The 21,537-nt window shown below is 34.6% G+C and overlaps 1 protein-coding gene across 1 annotated transcript in view; it reads left to right on the forward strand.

Annotated features, from left to right (window-relative positions):
- Positions 1–21,537, forward strand: part of LOC112455684 — a 71,059-nt gene that overhangs the window by 24,170 nt on the left and 25,352 nt on the right. Inside the window, exon 2 of the mRNA XM_025017772.1 lies at positions 4,149–4,445. Within this exon, the coding sequence (XP_024873540.1) occupies positions 4,149–4,445 (297 nt within the window). The remainder of the gene's footprint in view (positions 1–4,148; positions 4,446–21,537) is intronic.

Here is a 21,537-nt window from a genome sequence, read left to right on the forward strand (position 1 = left end):
CCGTTTTAATGCGTACCTTCTCTCGTGCACTCTCGAGAACGCGCGAGCGAAACTTAAATAATCACTTCAAGGGACACTCACGTTTCTCCGGTCGGCCGTGACAATGTCTTCAGCCGAGACGTCGGGAAACGATGATAATATAAGTTTGATCTCGCGCTCGAGCGGAATACTCAACACAGAAAGCGGAATGCTTTCTGTCGAATTTTTCGTCCAAATCGGGATTCTGATCAGAGGAGTCCTCGCCAGCAATTCTCCGTCCGACAATCTCGGAAAGTTCTACTCGGACTTTGTGATCTTTCCCCGGTCGACTAAACGTGTGGTAGATCCTGAATTTCGGCATGTCGCGTCGTTCATTTTGGAATGCGCAGTTTCCGTAGTTTTCACGATTTTATTGGCACTCCAGGAGGAGCGCTTAAAAAGTTGTAGATATATGTTTTGGAAAGAAATGATTGTAAAAAATGTAGATTTAGTATAAATGAGCAAACACTATGCGGAGTTTTATATAACTAATTTATACAAACTCTTAAAAGAAATCAAGCGACTATACTTCCGCCTGGATGACTTCCAAATTTTTTGCTTTCTTTTGCGCTTTTGTTCGTGCGTGAAAAATAGTAAATTTTTCTCTCAAAACATTTCTGGCAATGCTGTGATCGAGCATTCGGCCGAAATAATTTTCCGCTTCCGAAGAAAATATTTCGGATTTCCCAGCGACATGTGTCTTGTATTGCTATTCTTCTTCGAAATTAATCTTACTTTTACCTCCTTTTGCCGAAAAAATTCCATCTTCCATTGAAAATGTTTCATTTGTTATTCATAGATCGGCAGAAATTCCTTCTCAAAGGGAAAAGGTATTCGACTGCATTTTTGCAAATTCTTTGATGTCAATTCTTCGTAGTTTCGATCGATATAAAATTTGCCTTGTCCAAGAAGATACATTGAATTTTAGTTTAGAGAAATTCTCACTTTGTCGGCGGCGGCGGTTTTCCGCGGATTTGCATCTTTCGGTCGAAAACGCTAAATTCCTCTTAGGGCGAATCTCACGTTGAATCCGTGAAGAAATCCGTTCAATCTGTTGCATGGCATGACCTATGACTTTCCACGATTTATTTCGTGCTCTTTCTCACAACCCAAATCGAGATTTCCTTCCCTCTCGTGCCTGTCTCATATAACTTGATGAAAGTTTAAGTCTTTCTTTAAATGATTTCACAATTCGCTCACTTTTCACAGATTAAACTTATTGTTAAAAAAAATTATTGATTTTTAAACTGCAATAATTTTTAATAAATTTTCAACACGTAATTGTTTGATAAAGAAGTCGATAAAGCTCCAAATGAAGTAAAACTGCAGAATTTTTTTGTGTATAATAAAGAATAAACATTCGTTTGGCTGAACGTTTTTCCGACTATTCGTGCGATTACTCATGGATTTTTTTCCAACAAAAAATAGATAGGAATGTTTCGGGATGTGACGTTTTATTATTTTTCCGATATCGTATGCAACGCTTTATGTGTTGTCTTGCGGAAACGTGTATATGAGAATTTTTCTAATTGCCGTAACGTGCCAAATATTAGTTTTAGTTGTATTTACCTTTCACGTCAAACCGCGAGCACATGGAAAATTTGGACGATATATATATGTTATTATTGCTTGCGGTTACGTCCGATATTTTTCAAATATTCATTTCAGCGCTCAATCAGTGTTTTTAGCAGTTTCCTCCACATTTATCAATAACATTTAAATTAACGTTACGGTTTTTTCTGCGTAAAAGCATACGCTTTTTATAAATAAAACTGCGTACGATATATTTTATAAATTTAGATCAATCCGAATCTGCCATCAATCAGTTAAAATTGAACGTATATAATATTCAGGTTAAGAAATAATGTTATTGATAGCTCAATGAATAAATACGAACAGCGTTGCACATGTAATAATAAAATTGTCAATTACTTTTTAATGTACGCTCGCATCAAATTAGCCTTGCGCGTGAAAGCAAGGGTAACAAGATTCGCGCCTGGCCAAAGATTTCCGGAGGCGACTCTGAAAATCCTTGCCAGAGCATCACCTCCGTGCCGGAAGGTTGATCCTTTGCGGTCAACCCGAGCGTGCATTTTCCAGCTTGAAACATAACAAGAAAACAGAGTGCGCGCGCGACGGCGCGTTTTCCGCCGGTTTGCCAGATGCTTTTTCATAATGGGATCAACGTTAGCTGTAGGATTTAATTACGTGAATCTGCTGCCCGGAATAACTAGCGTCTTCGTTCAGCAAAAAAGGATCGAGGTAAAAAGTGGGAAGAGGATCGAGAGGAGAAATGATAGGATTCGTGCGATACAATTGATCCAATTCAATTACGAGACAGCCGCGTGCTGGCGCACAAGCTTACTAGTAGAAATCGATGTAATTGCACTCGTCCTCCGTGCTCGCTGGACTTGCCCGAAAATTGGATTTCTTGTCGCCGCAAATCCTCCAACAGCTCTCACGACATCGTCGTTTAGTCCACCGCATCTTTATATAATTATCCGTTTCTGCATTACCTTTGAGCTTCTGCAACATTTAGTTAGTAACACGTTCGCATAAAATCCCATCAGTAGAAACATTAACCATTTATAACTTTAATTGGAAAAAATTAAAATTTAACATCAGAACGCATACACATAATAATGAGCTGCATATAAGTATACTTGGAATTGTCAGATAATAATTAAACTATATAAAATGTCTTAAATTTTTCAAATTTAAATTTTATATTGTAATAAATCTTTATATAGTTTGTATAAATATAGTAACTGTGTGCAATGCCATAAGTTATTTTTAGTAGAATTTTATATATTTTTATTTTTAATAGAAACATAATGAAAAAATATTAGTATGTGTGTGCTTGAAACTAAAAAACTTTTAAGAAGAAGGATGAGATAAACAAATAGTTGAACAAATTTTGTTACATTCTTCTTCGAGATTCGATAAATATTCTTTAAAAAGCTACTTTCGCGAGTTTATGACAATGATTTGCGTGACTAAAGTGAGCAATAATGATTAATGAAGTTAGAGATTCCCTTGTTAGCAATAACGATTAATAAAGTTAGCGATTTCCTTGTGCGCAACAATCGATGATACTTTGATGTTAACTAATCAGTGTTCGTATCTTCGATCGCAAAGCGATATCAAATGATTTATAATTCCTTTCATCTCGTTCCACCTCCTTGACGTAACTACAAATCGCATATACATTGATACCAAACAATGATTCGCGAAAGCTGTTCGAACATCAAACACAGACGAGGCAGGGCCTCTAATGAAGCATCCTGCGGACTCAAGTATTCTATCGTATATTATCTTCGCATTATGAACACGCGATCGTTTGCGTTTACATTAGTTTATACGTTAGAATTGAAGACGAGCAGTCTTTAATCATGCATTTCTCCCATACATCTTTAATCTCTATATTATTTACTATCATTTGTCGTTATAACAATCGTATATTATTTACAATTAGTTTAACAGTTGTTGATGACATTTGTTTCACCAGTTGAAGAAGCACTCTTGATATCGTAATTACTATTACTCGTAATAACATTTAAAATAATTTAAAGTTTACTGGAAAAAATCTTGTGTATTTACTTGTTATTTAGATAGTCTTTTATTTCTGACGACTGCGAATATCTCTTTCTCTCTTTCTGCCCGCATAATTATTTTTCTGAAACTAACGAATCCACACTTCTCTATTGATCCACCATCGTGCAGGAGGGATTATATCCATCGCCGAACCCGTCTCATCAGAGCGTGGATCGCGCGTATCTTTACGCTTGCACGAGGATGCACACGCGACGCATCTCGTACATGACACAAGAAGAAGGACCCCTCGACAGGCAAACAGCCCCGAATCAAGCCTCGAGCTCTTTTGTCTCCAACCTCGCGAAAGAGAAATGTGAGCACTGTTACGTCACAGAAAAATGAGAGGAAACTGACGATAAAAGAGAAAGAATAAAAAAAGAGGAGAAATAGATGGTGAAAAATCGAGAGACGAGAGAGATATGAGGAAAAAGAACGAAATGTAAGAATGCGGATGTAAGGACTCAGCGGAATATCGGTAAAATCGGGAAGATATTGTCGACTGATCACGAGAGCGAGTCTCTCTTTCTGTCTTCCAGGCACGGCGGAGACAGACGCGGTACAAGCGCTCTTGGCCCGTTACCTTCAGCGTCGCCTTCAAGGCTCTCAGCTGTCGACGCCGCCGCCGCCGTCGGTCCTCTTCAGTAATGATCATCGAGCCCGCGTCCGACAGGCCACTCAGAGAGGTTCACCCAGCAACAGTCTTGTCTCGAGAAATGTCAGCGACAGTGATGGAGACCACCGTCCCGTCCCTGAGGATTACGACGATTACGAGGACGACCTCGAGGGCTACGAGGACAGCGAGAGGAGCAGAACCAGATTCGATCTCTTGGCGGGTAAATCGCGACTCACCTTGAACAGTAACTGCGACCGATAGGGAGAGAGGCTTATCGTTCCTTATGAGATACCTTTAATTGGAGATCGACGTTCTTCTGTTGCGTCCATTATCTCGTTTTCTTTCTCGAATGGCAAAAAAGATCTTGTTATATGTAATGGAATGCGGACCCAAAGAAAAAGAGAGAAAGAGAGAATGCTCTTGTGCTGATATGGGCATAGATCGTAATATCGGTGATAGGTTGTTTCTCAAAGATTTTGAGCAAGATAGAAAGATAGGAGAATACGCAATATTTTTACATAATTCTGGGATAAATACGATAATAGTTTTAGAAGTACCTGATCAATTTTTGCTCTATATTTCTCTGAACGTAGAATCAATCTAATTACATATATGTATATAGATGTCATATATCTATACATCTCAAAGCAGGTCCAAACTATCTATGTTTTAAGATAAAATAAATGATCTTAATTTTTGAAAATGACTTGAAGATTGGGTGATGTTTGAAACTAAATTATCATATTACTATGTGCTAATGCTAACACGTATTAGCATCATCTCATTCTGATGTCATAAGCAATTACAGTTTTGAAAAAAAGTCAATTATTATATCATTTACATACATATTCCACATAGCTTTATTATTAATGCATTACAGCAATTATAGTAAATTTTATTGCACATGCATCGAAAAAAAAATCTGAAATTTTGCTAGAGATACTTCTTTCTTTGTCTTGATTTGGTAATTTGTTTCTGTATATATTTTTTATCGTTTAAAATTAACATAAATATTTAAAACATATACTTAATAATTTAATAATATTAATTTATAATAATTTATTTTAATAAATAAAACTTTTCCTTGCAAAAGACAAGGGTAGGCATCCTATGATATTTTATGCAAACGGTGACGTTTGTAAAAAAGCACGTCAAAAATCAGACTTGGGCAAGTTTTGTTTCCCCTACAGCAGTGCAACAAAATTACCGTCAATCGACTGTAATGCGATGACAAAGGTTTAGGGAAGCGTGCATTGACGTCACGATGCGCTGCTTCTGTTCATCCTAGCTTTGAGTCGCACTGAACCGTAGTGAATCGTTCAGGATCGGGAATACATAGAACTGCATCGACAGCACGCTCTAAATCGCACGTGGTGTCGTGACACGGTTTTACGACCACCGACACGAATTCGATCCCATCGATTTTGATTTTTTAACGAATTAGCATAATTCCTGTAGTCTAGCTACTACCAACTGTACTAGAATAATATGATAATCAAATCATAACACAATAATTTTTAGATTTAATTTTAAAGGTATAATGAATGAGATCGCATTCAAAATTAGATTGGTAGTTCAAAAACGGATAAAAAAAACAATGCAACTAAAATAATTGTATTTTAATATTGAAACTAATTTTATTATTATTTTGATGAAAAATAACGATATCGAATATATGCAAAATCTATCTTCATGAATCTTTCATGTGCAATATGAAAATATATTTTTTAACGTAAAAGAAGATAACATTATTATGTGAAACATAATGGAACGTTTGAAAGCCCGAAACAACATTTTTCCTGTATATATGTCGGGAATTGTTAGGTAAGGGAATATAGGTCTGAAAATCCGGATGGGATTCGACGAGAAATAAGCAATACAGTACAGAGAAAATAGTGATGAAAGTTGGGCAAGTACGTAAAATCGAACGGGATCGACATAGGATAGTTTTACGTTGTTCCTATCGGTTTTCTGTTTCAAAGCTTTGACGCGGCTTTCGCAGTCACGACGCGCGGATGGATTTTTCAATCTGAGTAATACCTGCTCTAGCGATTCGTTTTGCACCGAATTGGGCGATAATTTAATTTCTCTTTGTTTTCAGTAAAAGTCTGGGTATATCGCACACGTCAAATAATTCATGTACTTCCAAAATTTCTGTGACGCACTCGGTCATTCGGTATTATATAAAAGTCGGTGAAATATCGACAAGCAGTGTTTTTATATATTTTTAACGATACATAAATGTCGAACTAATCCATGTTTCGATAATTTCCACAAATTGTATTTCGAGTATTACAAAATTGAAGCATTGTACGGTACTATATGAAAATATAACGTTAAATAATGCAATATTAAGCTTCTCATTTAAGGTACGGGATAGGTTTGTTATTTAAGGAAAATAGGTTTATACAAAGCTTCACAAATCTAATGAAAATGCAAATCATATTTATAAATGGAATTATCATATTCAGGAACAATATTTAATTCAATTCCGTCTTTATTCAGTGAGAAAAATAGCTTTATTTGATTTAATAACCTGAAAAATAGATTTATCTTTTTTACCATTAAAACATTTTCTTCAGTTTAAAAGCGTACATTGAGTTTCTTTAAAAGAAACTTTGTTACATAGTCACAGAAACTTTAAAATTCAATGGAACGTACGTGGTAGAGAGGTTGATTCAATAGAATCAACTTTTCCGAGAAATCCTATGTTATACGAATACATATAACTATCATGATTTCGATAAAAGTAATATATAATTGATAAGATCGATATGAATTTAATACTGCATTCTAATCAATATGTTTGATGTTATTCTTGTTCATGTATAGGAAAATGCTGACGGCATGACAGGCAAAATATAGTATTTGTTATAACGGGTGCTGACAAAGAACTGCCATTTGTGAATAGTTCGAGAGATGTGTGACATAATGGGGGCACCGTAGAGAAAAACCGAAATTATCGACACCCTCTGCATTGTGTCAATATTTTTCCTTCTTGCCCACTTGTTCTTCGTCCATATACTCTTTTTTTCGTAGCGAAATGATTTCGCGAACGCAATTCCTTTTTTACCGTCCGGCGATTTAACTCCACGAATTCGATATTCCATCGGCCGCGCTGTCGTGGATTTAATTGAGCACAAGGGGTTTCGATATTCGTCGAATGCAATATGCAATCGAGCGACCTATCCAATCAAATCCTCGTATGCTGTCGGCTGCACTCCGATGCGGCGACAGACTCTTGATAAGTTTTGTACGCTGCTCCTTCATTCTTGCGTCGTGATTTCTTTTCGCATTGTCATATACTCACCTCGAATTTAACGTCGCATGTGTATGTCTTGAATTTTATACGTATATGTAGGTTTTATTTGATATTCTAATTTTATTCGCGACAAATAGTTTCGCAATTATCTGCAAAACTTCTACAAATTAAATAAATTTAAAAAGATGGATAACTATAATATTTATTATAACATTGTCATTTCATTATCAACTTTGAAATTGGCAGAAATTTAAAAAACGCGTATTGAACCAATTTTATCTTATCCATTTAAATTACGTTAAATACAGAGTTAAATTAGAAATAGTACAAACAAATAACAGTTATAAAAAAGGTTATAATATGAAAAATCATAGTCAATTGTAAGATTATCCAAGCGCATTATTGTATATTAATTATTAATTTAACATCATGCTATTCATTTTTCAATCATTACTTTGAAGATATGCTTATAAATGCACATAACTGATGCAAATATCGCAAGTTCGCTTCTCGATACGCGGAATGTCAGAAAATGGAAATCTGTTTTGCGCAAATTTCATTAATTTTCTTCTCACACGGTTATTCGCGCTATCCAACGATGCTTATGCGGAAAGAGAACGGGAACGGGAACGCGAGCAGAGACAGATCTGGGCGGGATGAAAAGAATTGTCGACGGTACTTAAGATATCACTGCGATGGACCGGTTGTCTCCCAAAGGGAAATGCATTTGCGCGCGGGCCACGCGCAAGCGAGTACTCCCGAAGTCGCCGTGGAACGGCTTGACAAAGACAAATAATGCGCGGTGCTCGCAGATGCATCCCATTCATGCAAATTTTTATGAAATTTTCATGAAGCGGATGCGATACTACGCGCGAAGTTCGAGCGATGTCAAGCATGGCTTGCCCTTGAAGTACCGATATGCTACGCTAATCCGATGCCGCTTAAGCGATTATACGTAGTTGCAAGCACCACCTGAAGCATTTTCGAAAACGCCATTTGTCCCTGTCATAAGTTTACCGATGTGCATATATACATATGCATGTTTGTTGCCACGGATATCCGCTTAGCTTCCGCAATAATCAAGATTGACGATTTGCTCGGTACATTTCGCGGTTAAATAAAGAATGGGAGTTTGGGATATATTGGCTGATTTAAAATATTGCCAAGAGAGTGTGGACACGGTGCACAAAGATTAATTCCTTTATTTATAATATCAAATTTTAAAAACGTTTTAAAATTTGATATAATAAATAAAGGAATTAACCTTTGTGCATGCACCGTCAACAGCGCTTGGCTCTTACTTAGCCCGTTCCACACTCTCTCTGATTGTTACCAGAGCCTTTACAGTCTTTACACGGATTGAAATATTGCATTTTCAATGGGAAGATGTCACAACTGCAAACTTCTCATTCTTTAATTAGATATATCACAAACACTCTCAAGTACTCGATCATTTGACTATGGCAGAATGACCCAAATCTTCCCACTGAACCGTTTGATCATTTTCTCTTTCTTTTATTAATTGCGCAGTTTTTCATTTTTTTTTTTTTTGAAAAAAGAAAATTGCTAAATGTTTATCAGAAGAAGCACATGGTTGTAGTCATATGCTTATGAAAAAAATTTTTCTTTCTCTGAATAATTTTCTTTTTATAATTATTTTAAAAAATTCTAAATATTGTATAATTCTTTATCTTAACGTAATATGTATTCTCTCGAATTCTTTACGGTTGAAAAATTACGTAAGTGCATCCAAGCAGCATTCAAAATAAATTATATATCCGTCTTCAAATCTACAGAGAAAACATCTTCCAATTGCAGAAGTGAGCAATTCATCACTCTATTGTTGTGCGTACGAACAATCTCGTCAGCCGCACTGCAGCCAGCGCGCGCGTTTTTCGCGTTGTCTGGATTTTTCCAGAAGTCCAGACAGGTCAATTCGTCGCCCATATAAAACGAGCGCGTAAGCGCTGTACTACATTTGCGCGCCACGAACAAACGCGTACAATCGCGAGAAATCGCGGTGAAATTGCGAACGCGCGCGTTCCGATATCTGTCCGACGATTGTCTACCCTTGCGTTATTGTTCACAATGTTCACCAGCAACGTCGACAGTTGACAGAAATTATCGAGTCTTTCGCGTAACGTATAGCGATCAATATCGCCATCGTGTGCGCGCTTTTGTCGCATCCGCGAGAACGATTGCTACGCATTAAATTAAAGCTATATGTAGTGTATGTCATTGTATAGAGTGGTGGATTTTCAATTTAATCTTTAGCTTGCAGAATACGTCTGAAACAATTATTGTATTATAATGGCGCAATTTGATTAATTAGTCCTTCACTTCTTCTTAGCCCTTATAGTGAAAGATTTAACTTCTCAGTGAAAGGTAGATAAATAAAAAAGAGAAAATTATTAGAAGTACATATAATATGAAATTACAAATTGGAAATATTTTCAATCAGGAATTTTTTTAATAACTTTTTACGCGTACGCATACGTTGAAATAATTTAATTAAATACGATATTTAATTACATTGCCAGATGTGCTAATATAAATTGGGTAAAATAAATTAAAATATATTTTAACCAAAATCTGATTTCAAAAATTACACATTCAATTTCACAACGGTTAACATATTTTACATGCCCGATTAATTTTATTTTTCTTTTATAGAAATATTTCATAGATATATTAATTATTGAGTGCAAATGCTTATTAAAACTATCTGCCAAATTAAACCGCAAAAGCGGACAAATATTAAAATTATTTCTCCATTATTTTGAAAGAAAATTTACTTTGTAAATATTTACGAAATATAATCACCGAGCAGTTTAAAAACAAATATCTGACAGTTCTATAAATCAAACAATAAAAATAATTTTCTCTTATTACAATAGAGATATACCATCAGTTTTCTTTTATACGTGCTATAATATTAAAATTGTAGAAGAAATCAATAAATTTCAATAGAGGAGAGGGAAATTAATTTAACCGTTAAAGCGCGACGGTGTTTTTTCCGGTCGCACCGCAAATAACTGTTTGTGCAAAGTACGTCATTTCAATATTCATCCTACATACACGCACGCGTTCAGATTCAATATTTATTTTATACGTTATAGAAAAACCGAGACGTATGTATAACGCTTCGCGATATTTCAAAGATAATTTGCAAAGAGAGGATATTTTAAATTTTTGTCGCTTAAGTCTTTGAATACTTTTATATATACACATACACGCTTTATTTTTTCGTTATTTGTCAAAGAGAAAAATAAAAAGACAGAGAAAGGATTAACTATCTTTCATCTTAACAGCAGGGTATAAGCTCTTATACGATGCAATTATTATGCCACGCTTTAATCTTTCATATCTTTTACGTCACTCCTTACAAGTACTTTTGATCGTAAAAACGGCGCATTATGTTACGTCATGCGTGAAAAATAACGCACCATACGTTAATGTTAGCATAAAGACGGTCCTTTAGATACTGCAACGAGAATATAGCGGAGTAGATATTCTTGAATTCAACATGCAATTTTCTCTGTGTATTTCACTACTACTTATATTACTAAACTGCATTATGTGTAAGGGCCGCAGGCCCTTTAATCTTGATTTTCATCACGTTCGCAAGATTGTTAAAATCAAATATCTCCTTTGCAACGTTATGTGTGTTGATGGTAACCAGAGATTAAATATTGATGGTCAACATATACTTCAATCATCTCTCAACAATTTTGATACTTAACACTTAACATTTAGTACAATCTAGAAAATTTTGCAATAGAAAGCATTTTTACCTTAATTCACGTTGTTCATTTTTATTACATAAAATGTATCAAATATTTCTAAAAAATGATTACAAATTTTTTACACTTTTTAGATAGACATGGTGTTGCAAATCTGTACAGAAATTACATTTATGTAAAATTTATATTTATACAATTCTGTCGATGCTATTTATAAAAATTCTATGTATCACGTGAAAGTATACCTAGACGTTCTATCTCCTTTGTTAAATTACAATATTGTATTAAAAAGCATCATGTAAAGATTTTTATTTAGATTTAAAACTTTTTATTCTAATTCCTACAAAAGCAATATTTTTTCAAATTAAGAAAAAAAAATGTAATGTACAGAACTTCTATATTAAAGATAGATCACGTAAAGCGTACGTATCTGACAAATCTAAAAACAGATAAGTTTGGCACCTCTCACTGCAGAATTCCATAACATAGTTTACAGAGCTATGACATAGTTTTCAAGCTCATCCGCAGCTTGTGCCAATGTTTAAACGAACTTTAAGTCTGTAAACGTCGCGCATTTCCGCCTCTGACAACTGTCTACTTTCCTTATTCAAGATTTATTTAACTTGACGAACCATGAAGGCATGTACACATCAATTTCTTACTTCTCACTGCAAAATGTCGTGTTCATACAGTTATTATCATATTAGAAATCACTCAACCATATGTCAAGAAGTTAATGTGAATCGACGAAGCACTTCGTGCAATTACTGTATTTTGTTTTACAACGGTGCAATTTGCATTCGATTTTGTGATTGCGAACATTTCGTACAAATTCGACGAGTAAATATTTAAAACGCAGCACAGCGTATGGCTTCTAAAATTGTTTTACTAATACGCGGTTTATTTTTAGTGGATTATAGATCCATGCTGAAAACACGCAATACATGTATGTAGAGAGAGAAATGCTTCAAAATATTATATAGGAAACCAAAATGTATTAAATCTATAATGGTATATTGATATACATTGTATATACATAATATATATTGATTGAACAGGGTAATTATATTGTATTATATTCAAACATTTTATTATTCCAATCTCTGACTTGAAAATATGTTAAAAATTTTTGAACCGAGTAATTTTTGCTGTAAGGAGTTTGCTTTTAGAAAAAACATTAATAGATATATTGTCACATACTTTAAAGTTTTATAAATTTAACACTTTCTAGTGTTTAATATTGTAAATTTTCTAAATTTGTGAATTTACAGATCTAGATATTTTCTTCATATCTAAGAACAAAAATTTTGAGAATCTTTAAATTTAGTAATTTGTGAATACTTGCAAATTAACACATTTTCTGCGCTATTTTATATAACAAAGCGTAAATTAATGTATATCTTGCTGTACATGTAGAGAAATTTATTTTATATAATGTTTTATTTTATATTCATCATTCACAGAAAGTAAAATTAAATAAGAGTAACATATATTTTTATATTGACAATAACATATTAATATCAGAGTTATGCAAGTAAATTATTATTGATATATGTATGTCAAGTGATGAAGAAGAGTCGAAGCAAAATTGAATTGCATGCATTTTCTTCCAGAAGTTTAGTGACGGTAAACACGATAGCGTTTTGCGTTATACGTTGCGTGCAGTAGGATAGATTTGTAATCAGACCATTTCACTTCGCAAATAGAATTTCGATTCTGCAAACATCTTCCACCACTCTACTTTACACTCCGACGAGCAGCCGAAGCTGCAATCAGATGGTATCAAGTTAAATTGACTTTCACTTCCACCTTATTTCTCTTCCGTGAAGATCGAATCATCCTCGAATATTTTTGTAATACAAACTTGACAATTAAATTAGTATGAAAATGATCAATATTGACGACAAATTATAATAACGTGTACCGATTGATTTTAAAATATAGAAATTAGATGAAAAATAGATGATGATTCGTGCGTATTCGACAATTCAACGAGGCAGCCGTTTGTTTTCTAACTGTAGCTATTTCAAACTTTTAATCAGTTTATACAATTTCCTGAAATAGAAGTTCGTTCGTATAAACACTAATTAATCAAGTTAGGCGGTTGTGTGGTTTTGTATGATGTGCAGTTTGTAACAGAATATGCATTTGCGTAATCGAGTAGCTGAAGACGCGAGTAACGGTACGAATGTTCGCGCGAATCTCGACATTTAAACACTCTCGTTTCTTACATTACATCCAAAAATAATATTTATATAAAATAAATTTTTCTAAGTTTAGTACATGTATTATTTCTCAAAATTTTCAAGACGATTAACGTTATTTACAATTAAATCTTCTTAAATTTAAAACATTACATATAATAAGTAAAATATTTATTCGAAAGGAAAACAAGAATATTACTTATGTTCGATATAAAAGAAACAACGACTTGTATCTTTTAATAAGGTATCTTTCGATATGAATCTCAGACAAATAGAGGCATACAAACTACTTTGCGTAGTTCACTTCGGGACATCGGTAATAGATAATCGGAACATCCAATTTAATTAAGCAGGCGCAGACAGGATTTACGAGTAGATCCAACAGCGTATTAGACGATGTAACTTACAACTTGTCGCATTAACTAGCATGCCTTCAGCCACGAGTCCGATTTCGCCGTCTACAGACGGCAAAATGGAGACAGGAGAACTCGGGCCTGGTCTTAATTACGCTTCTTGCGCGAATACGCCAAGTATCTAGCGCATACACTCTCGCTGGCCGTCTCCTGCACAACATAATGCGACTGTTATACAGTCTACTCGACGGAGGCGTCTCGTCAGAAGTGCTCGCAGACGATAATCTAGCGTGAATGTCGACATACGTAGGGACTCGCGGGACTCGCATTAGCATTCTGATCTCAGGCCGACCATCCTCGCCAGAATTTCTCCCTGCATATTGTTTCGAGACATACGTTAAGGAAATAACTAATAGCAATGCGATTTCATTAAGTAATTAAAATTAACTTGTTCAGTTGATATACCGTTATAAAAATTATGGAAAAAAACGTCCATTAAAAATTAATAAAAAATGATCGTCATAACACGAGATCGAGATTGCATCTTGATTACAGAGATGTACCTGACAAGACTTTTTGTACATACGTATGTTTTTGTCAGTCCTTTGTCGGCTCCTTTTTACGATTTTCTTTGGTTCTTTGGTCTTTATTCCACGAAAAATATGCTTGTTTGCTTCCTCTTCTTTCCTCTTTCTCCTTACGAAGTTGGGAAAGCCGCTTATACATCGCAGTTAACGGCAGTTGAGTCGTTATTACATACTCGTCAAAGCAATGCACCGTGAGTGCTTTCAAGCGAGTTCCGAGTTGGAGATCTGGCCGAGGCTGATAAGCACTTGGAGACAAAACGGGGCATTATTATACGCGATCGTTTCCGGCTGCGCGACTCGCAGGCCCGCCTAAGTGCGATCAAGTCTTCCCGACTCGTCGACCGAAGATCCAGTCGGCTCGCTTTCCCATTCAGCCTGTCCGCCTGTGTACGCATTGGAAAGGTCAGAATTATCCTCGCTTTGTGCGAGGAAGACGCCTGCCGGGGAATCCGGGGATACTTCGCGCTTGTCCGCCCCCATGAACCAGCCGTGGTGCTGCGGCGAAGCGTGTAATCGATTTAATACTGCCACTGAAATTCGATCGATCCACCGATTTGCGAGGAATTTCGGAGTGTAAATCGGTTACGTGATTTATTGGGGGTGATTTCGCGCGCCGACGCGCTTGGTAATTTAAAATTGCCTCAAAAATAGATTGGATTGCCTTAAAATGCATAATCGCAAATCGATTACGACTTTAAATTACATTAATGTATTGTGCAAAATTAAATGTTTCACTGAGGAATTATAAAACAATGTTGTAAACGCCATAACGTTGCAAATTCTGCAAAATGCTCTTAAAATTATTTATTACGAAATAATACATAAGACTGGAAATCTTATTTGATTATTCCAACAATTACATAATAATGTAATTTATAAAAATGATATTGAGAAGTCCATGTTGTTATAAGCAACAATTGAGTAAACATTGCAAATCATATTTGTATGACAATTTTCTGAACAGCAACTTTTTTTATTTATAAATGTATCATGTTTGTCGCGACATTTTTTGTGCGGTTTGTAAATCAATTTTGACTAAACAAACAATCGATAAAGCGGCAAAGGATCAGAATTAAATTGTAGGAGCGGCGCTATGCGGTAAACCATGTAATCAATTTAATTTGAAAAAAGTTTCTATCAACTATTCAACCAATTTATTCGTGGATAAATCCGTTAATTTGATTACACATTTTTATCACAAAGTAACTTTTGCTTAATCAAACAGATTAATTTAATCTTGATGCACTTTAGAATTAATTGAATAAGTCTCGTGCATAGATTTATTTAAGTCTTGCTCTTGAATATGTGTAACACTCGTTGAAGATATTGAAAATATTTTATTATCGGGGAAAATTAAGCTTCGCAAAAGTATTTTTCCGGCAGCAGATTTTATTATTCAAATAATATGCATGCAGACAATTAATATGCATGAATAATTAATACACTTGATTTCCGTTTTTATATACGCTTAAATGGCGCATCGATATTACACGTAATAAATTAATTTAACGAACATTGTTAGAGCGTTTTAACATGAAACTTTTTATAGATATACCAAATACGCGTGATCATATAATGTCGACAGTTTATATAAAGCGAGACTTAACTGTAACTGACTGACCATCGGCCGTGATAAATCCAGAATAAATCGCGAGAAATGTATCGTGAAACAAATCCAGTTTACTTTGCCAAGGCCGGCGCTCTGGAGAAAGTAGCATAATATCAACTTGTTAAATGAGAAACTGCTGTTGGTATTTCTCGATTTCTTTGTTTGTGAATTAATAATTTGAAATACTGTAAAATAATTATGAGCTATTTATAAAAATATCTTTCATTCATGCCATACTGATAATTAGTTTTGTCCTTGTTGATATATACGTAAAAATCTGTCTATTCTCAAAATTTTATTTAGAATTATTATATTTTTCATTTATCTTAGGAATCGAATGTATTTCTGGATATCAGGGCAAAATGAAAGAAGAGAAAGAATAATTTTTTTACGAAATAAATTACAAGCTGCAGTTTCTGAAATAATTAGAACATATATTGATCTACATAATTTAATAATGCAACATGTATCAGTTTTTTATTTAATATTAAGTAAAATAAGACATGTGGAGCCTCTCAAAGGCGATAGACGACAGGTAATTAGCGAGTCCAATAACGTGCGGTTTCTCTCTCGAAAATGCCGATAATGCTGAAAACACCATCGTTCCTATGCTGAAAACGGCACGGGGGATTGATCCCTGATTTTATATCATTCGAAACGGTCGTTAGAAAGCCGATGCTTTGAGCGCAAGAGGGCAGCTTGCAAATGACAGGTTGGCGTTCGGACTGACAGATTACTGCCTCCTCAAACTAATCCCGAATATTATTATGCGCTAATTAAGCAGATTTCTGCTGGAGAAATAATAAGAGCGATTAAAATTTTTCTATTTAGGTTATCGCTACAGAAGTAACGTTTCATAACAGTGTAGTAAAGTATAAGACTAACACACGTTTCAGTTAATTATAAAAGTGCAAGAATTAAATGTTAAATTAAAAACTGAAAAATATTGGAATAAAATATTTTGTTCTAACAAGAAAATACTATGTTTAACTTATATATATATTTTTTATCAATCATATATTTTTTAAAACAAATATTTTTTATGTGCAAATTCTGGAAAGATAACTCCATTAAATTAACTGCGATGAATATTTTTAATGCAAATGCTTTATAGGAAATAAGAGGATCTAATTGCCATTAGTTTCGCGTTAAATCTTTTAAAAAATTTTAACAAAATAATTAGAAAAGATAATTTATTTATATATGCCAAATAACACAAGTTAAATGACATTATAGCACAACGTTGTCGTTCCGTCTATTTCCGATCGTTGTCACTTCGCATCTAGCATACTCGTATGTGTCAACCTTGAACCTTGAAATACTTTCAGTATTGATTTAAATGATAAAATTTCAACGATATCCAACAAAACTGTCCGATCGACTTGGCCAACCTTGAACGGATGAGCATATATATCTAATATGTGGATTTTAAATTGGGAAACATCTCTTTCACTCTTCTCTCCAACTTTCAATCGATATCATTTATTCTAACGTCAAATTTCAAAATTCTCGAACGATATGATGCAATAATATCTTGCTTTACTTACTTTATAAAAGATAAACTTTATTCTAAATTTTTTAATATTATTAATTATTTCTTTCATCATGATATTTACTTATGGTTTTCAATTGTTGTTTCCAACTTAGAAAAAAGACAATTCTATAATAACAGACTCTGCATTCTTCGTAGAATGGCACAAACTTTCAAGTAAATACTTTAAGACAGTTTAAGATAAGAATTAATGAAGTGCAGGGATACATTAATTGAAGTCACGTAAATTCCCAGCTTCAACATTTAAAGATCGCTGGAAATGTCACGTTTTTAATCAATTACCTCAATATTATCGCTGCCGTTAAAGTGCTTCAATAATATATAATTTTCTCTCAATAATACTACTTAATCATGCACAAATACGATGAGTGTCTTCTACAAAATATTTGTCTTGATTTATAAGATTCTATATAACAAGGAATTGTTCGCGCCCAATATAGATTCTTTTCCGAAGTCGCGATCAATATTAGGAGCTTAAATACTGAACGTCGCCTTTCTAAGCGTGACCCTGGTTACGAAACGACACGCCGTGGAATCTCAACTTTCATTTTCTACGGTCGTACCTCTTTGCCTCACGTATACAGACGTGCCTGGCGCATGCTTCTGCACGTGACGCCATGTGTGCACGCAGCTGCACGTGTGTGCGCGCGTGGTCCAGCAAGTGCATAAAAGCCCGCGTTGCAATCGTTGCGGCTGGCGTGTAACCGAGAGCCTGTTTACGCGACAAGCTCGCGCATTTAAGGCCAACAATGCACCGGAGAAGTAATCTTGAATTCTTCAAGTGTAAGTTTCCTAATAAAATAAATAGCGTTTCTCGTTATACAAGTTTCTTCGCAGATTTTTTTATATGGATGCTGTTGACGCATACATATTTTAGTATAATTTAAACTACCGCTTTTGTCTCTTGAGAGTTGCTTGAAATATTATAACATTTATATTTCGGGAAATTTTGTTGTAATGTAGATAATGCTTTATTTGCTATTATTGGTAAATAAAGAATTTTGTCAATTGATAAGTAAATTTTTGAATTAAATTATGTGGAAAAAGAAACGATAAGATCCTTTAACGATCTGATATATCTCAAATGCAAATTATTTAAAGGTGCAATGGGAACCCTGATGCCTGAACCTTAATGTATCAAATACATTTTAAAAATAACTTGGATATTTATATAAATTTATCATGCACGATCTAGATGAAAAAAAAATTGTGTCGCGCGTTTATTTTAGGTTTATTTTAAAAGAAAAATGGCATTCCTGCGCTTTTTACGTGTCACTCTCGAATTTTATTACAGACCTTGTCGACCTGATCCTGATAACGTGACCGAGGCCTACATTCCTACGACGTGTGTTCACTCGGCAAAACATGTTGCGAAAGAATCCCGCGGGCTCTCTTGCCTCGCACTTGATACAAAATACAAACGATCGATCACGTGGCATTAAAGTACTGAATAATGAAAATTCAGAAGCCAGATCGTTAAAGTATCTTATCGTTTCGCAAACTTTGTTCGAGGCTTTAAGGAAGTTTTTTAAATTTATTTCGAAGATAATGATGCTATTAAAACCGACTTATAGAAAGGATGATGTAGAGAGTTATGTTACAAAAGGATATGGAAGATTAGTATTAAATCTTGCTAATATATCTTTTCGATCAGCAACATCAACAATATTGTAAAACATTTTTAAATTAAAATTAAAAATTATTAATATAAGATTAAACAATAAATTAGTCAAATTTGGTTTTCCAACTGCTATGAATAAAGTAACTTTTGGAAAATTACAAAATAATAATAATAAAGTAGTAAATAAATAAATAAATGTATATATCTCAGAAGATAAAGATTCTAAACTTGCACATGATTAACGCATCTGATATAAACGATATTATTCGCAAATATATTATACGAGCAATGTATTACGTATTAATACGTAATAATACGTCCGAATGTGAACTTGATACCAGACGCTAGATTCACTCTGCAATTTAATCCAACTCAATCCCTGCAGTTGCAACATAGTAATTAGCAGGTCCGTCATACAGCTTCGTATTTCGATGGTTAATATGATCTTCTTAACGCGTCAACGATTTGCAACTTCGACATTCGCATTCACGCCGTTCATCGCCACGGCATCTGCAATTGTTAGGTAGCTTCTTTCCGATTGACATATCCAATCAATGATTTCTTTTGCTAGTACAGCGTGCACTTCGTATACGAACGATTTACAGTTATCCCCGCTGGCGTGATTTATTCTTCGACTGGTGCCCTTTTCGATCGAAAGTACAGAAATAGGATTCTCAATGGCAGGGTGTCGCGCAGATGTCGTGGAATAATCTCGGTGCAAATCTCTTCTCATGAATAATTCGTCGAGACATCGATCCCTGCGTATATTTCCTGTCAATCCTTGTAGATTTCGATGATGTTATATCCGCTCGATACGAAACGTGATCGGCGCCGATCGCATATGTAAACGTTGCACGTTGCTCGGTGACACCGTTTTTCGATCAGGAGCGATGCCCTGATTGCGGCGACGATGGGCTCCCGAAGGATGGTGAATTGCACTTCACGGATTAGAGATCGAAGCACTTGATTTTGCGCGGTAGATTTATTGCAACTTGGAGTTCGCCAATCTAGATCGTTACCGTATCATGAGTACGGTTTAATGCAACCTTATGTCTGATCATTATTGAAATTGATAGATGGTTATCCGGGTAATTAAATTTTCAGAAAGTAAAACAATCACTTTGGCATAGAGAAAAATACTTAGTAAAATAATAAGAATATAATTAGGAGAAATCATGATGTTTTGATTAAATGTGTGAATGTTCTTTAATTTTTCTATCGAGCAAAATAATATCTAAAAGTTAGAAAGTTTAATTATTAAATTGACATCTTTTTTGTTTAGAACAGCAATGTCCACTGCTGTTAAACAAACGTAATCTTGCTTTTTATAATTCGTAAGAATAAAAAACTTCATATATCGCGGAATGAACGAGAGGAATTGTGAGAGAAAGATAGAGAGGATCTGCGTCGAAGGAATATTTCCGTATTCCCGTGAGTTTTCCTTCGCAAGAAACTGCCTGCCATCTCTTTTATGACGAAGAAATTATGGCCCCGTTGTGACAAGAATTCAGTCCGGCAGAATCCCTCCACTTTCTGTCATTTCAGCCAGAAGAAATTCGCAATGTCGCGTTGTCCAGCGCGGACGACAGGGATGGTGATAATGTCGCCGTTGCAGTCTTTGTAATAATCGGGTTAAAAATATCGTTGACACACTCGCACACCGGATGATTCATGTGCAAAGCACACGTTTTACGATGTTTTGCGTTGAAAGATAACACTGTATTTTAACAATTTTACGTCTAACGTTTAATTAAGACTTAACTATGCGTGACAGGAAAGAAGAATCCACAGTAGAGATTATAATGATCTAAAATAGTTTCTCTTAAGAAAAAATAGTAAAGATATTTTCTTATAAATTACTCGTTCCTTAAAAAAATTATTCTTTTAAATTCTTATGTTTTCTTCAGAAAAATGCAAAATAAATTCCAATTTATCAAAGAAATTTGAATTCAAAGTTTTACACTGTGGATTTTTGTACTGAAATTTTATTTAGAATAAGAGATAGGTCACGTATCATATTGGGGATTGAGATAAATTATATATGGCAACGTGTATACGTGCTGCGATATATGCCATTTAATGCCGTCACGTTCGCTGAAAGAAAACCAAAGGGTATTATTTCTAAAACCATATTTAAACAAGAAAATATTTCTGATCGTTTTTCGTTTCAGAAGAAATTAGGTTTCCGTTAATCGTATTGGAATAAATTCATGATTAGTTATATGGCGTGAAACCTGTAAAATTCTCTCTCCCAAATGACCGAGAAAAATTCACTTTAGATCGGGATTTCATGGAGTCTTTAAACGTGATATTTCGAGAGTTTTACCCGCATGAAATACCTTTCGAAGATCTAGAAAACAAGAGAGAGAAAGAGAGAGAAA

The sequence above is a fragment of the Temnothorax curvispinosus genome, unplaced genomic scaffold, assembly GCF_003070985.1.
Source record: "Temnothorax curvispinosus isolate PA1 unplaced genomic scaffold, ASM307098v1 QBEX01006321.1, whole genome shotgun sequence".
Taxonomy (NCBI): Eukaryota; Metazoa; Arthropoda; class Insecta; order Hymenoptera; family Formicidae; genus Temnothorax; species Temnothorax curvispinosus.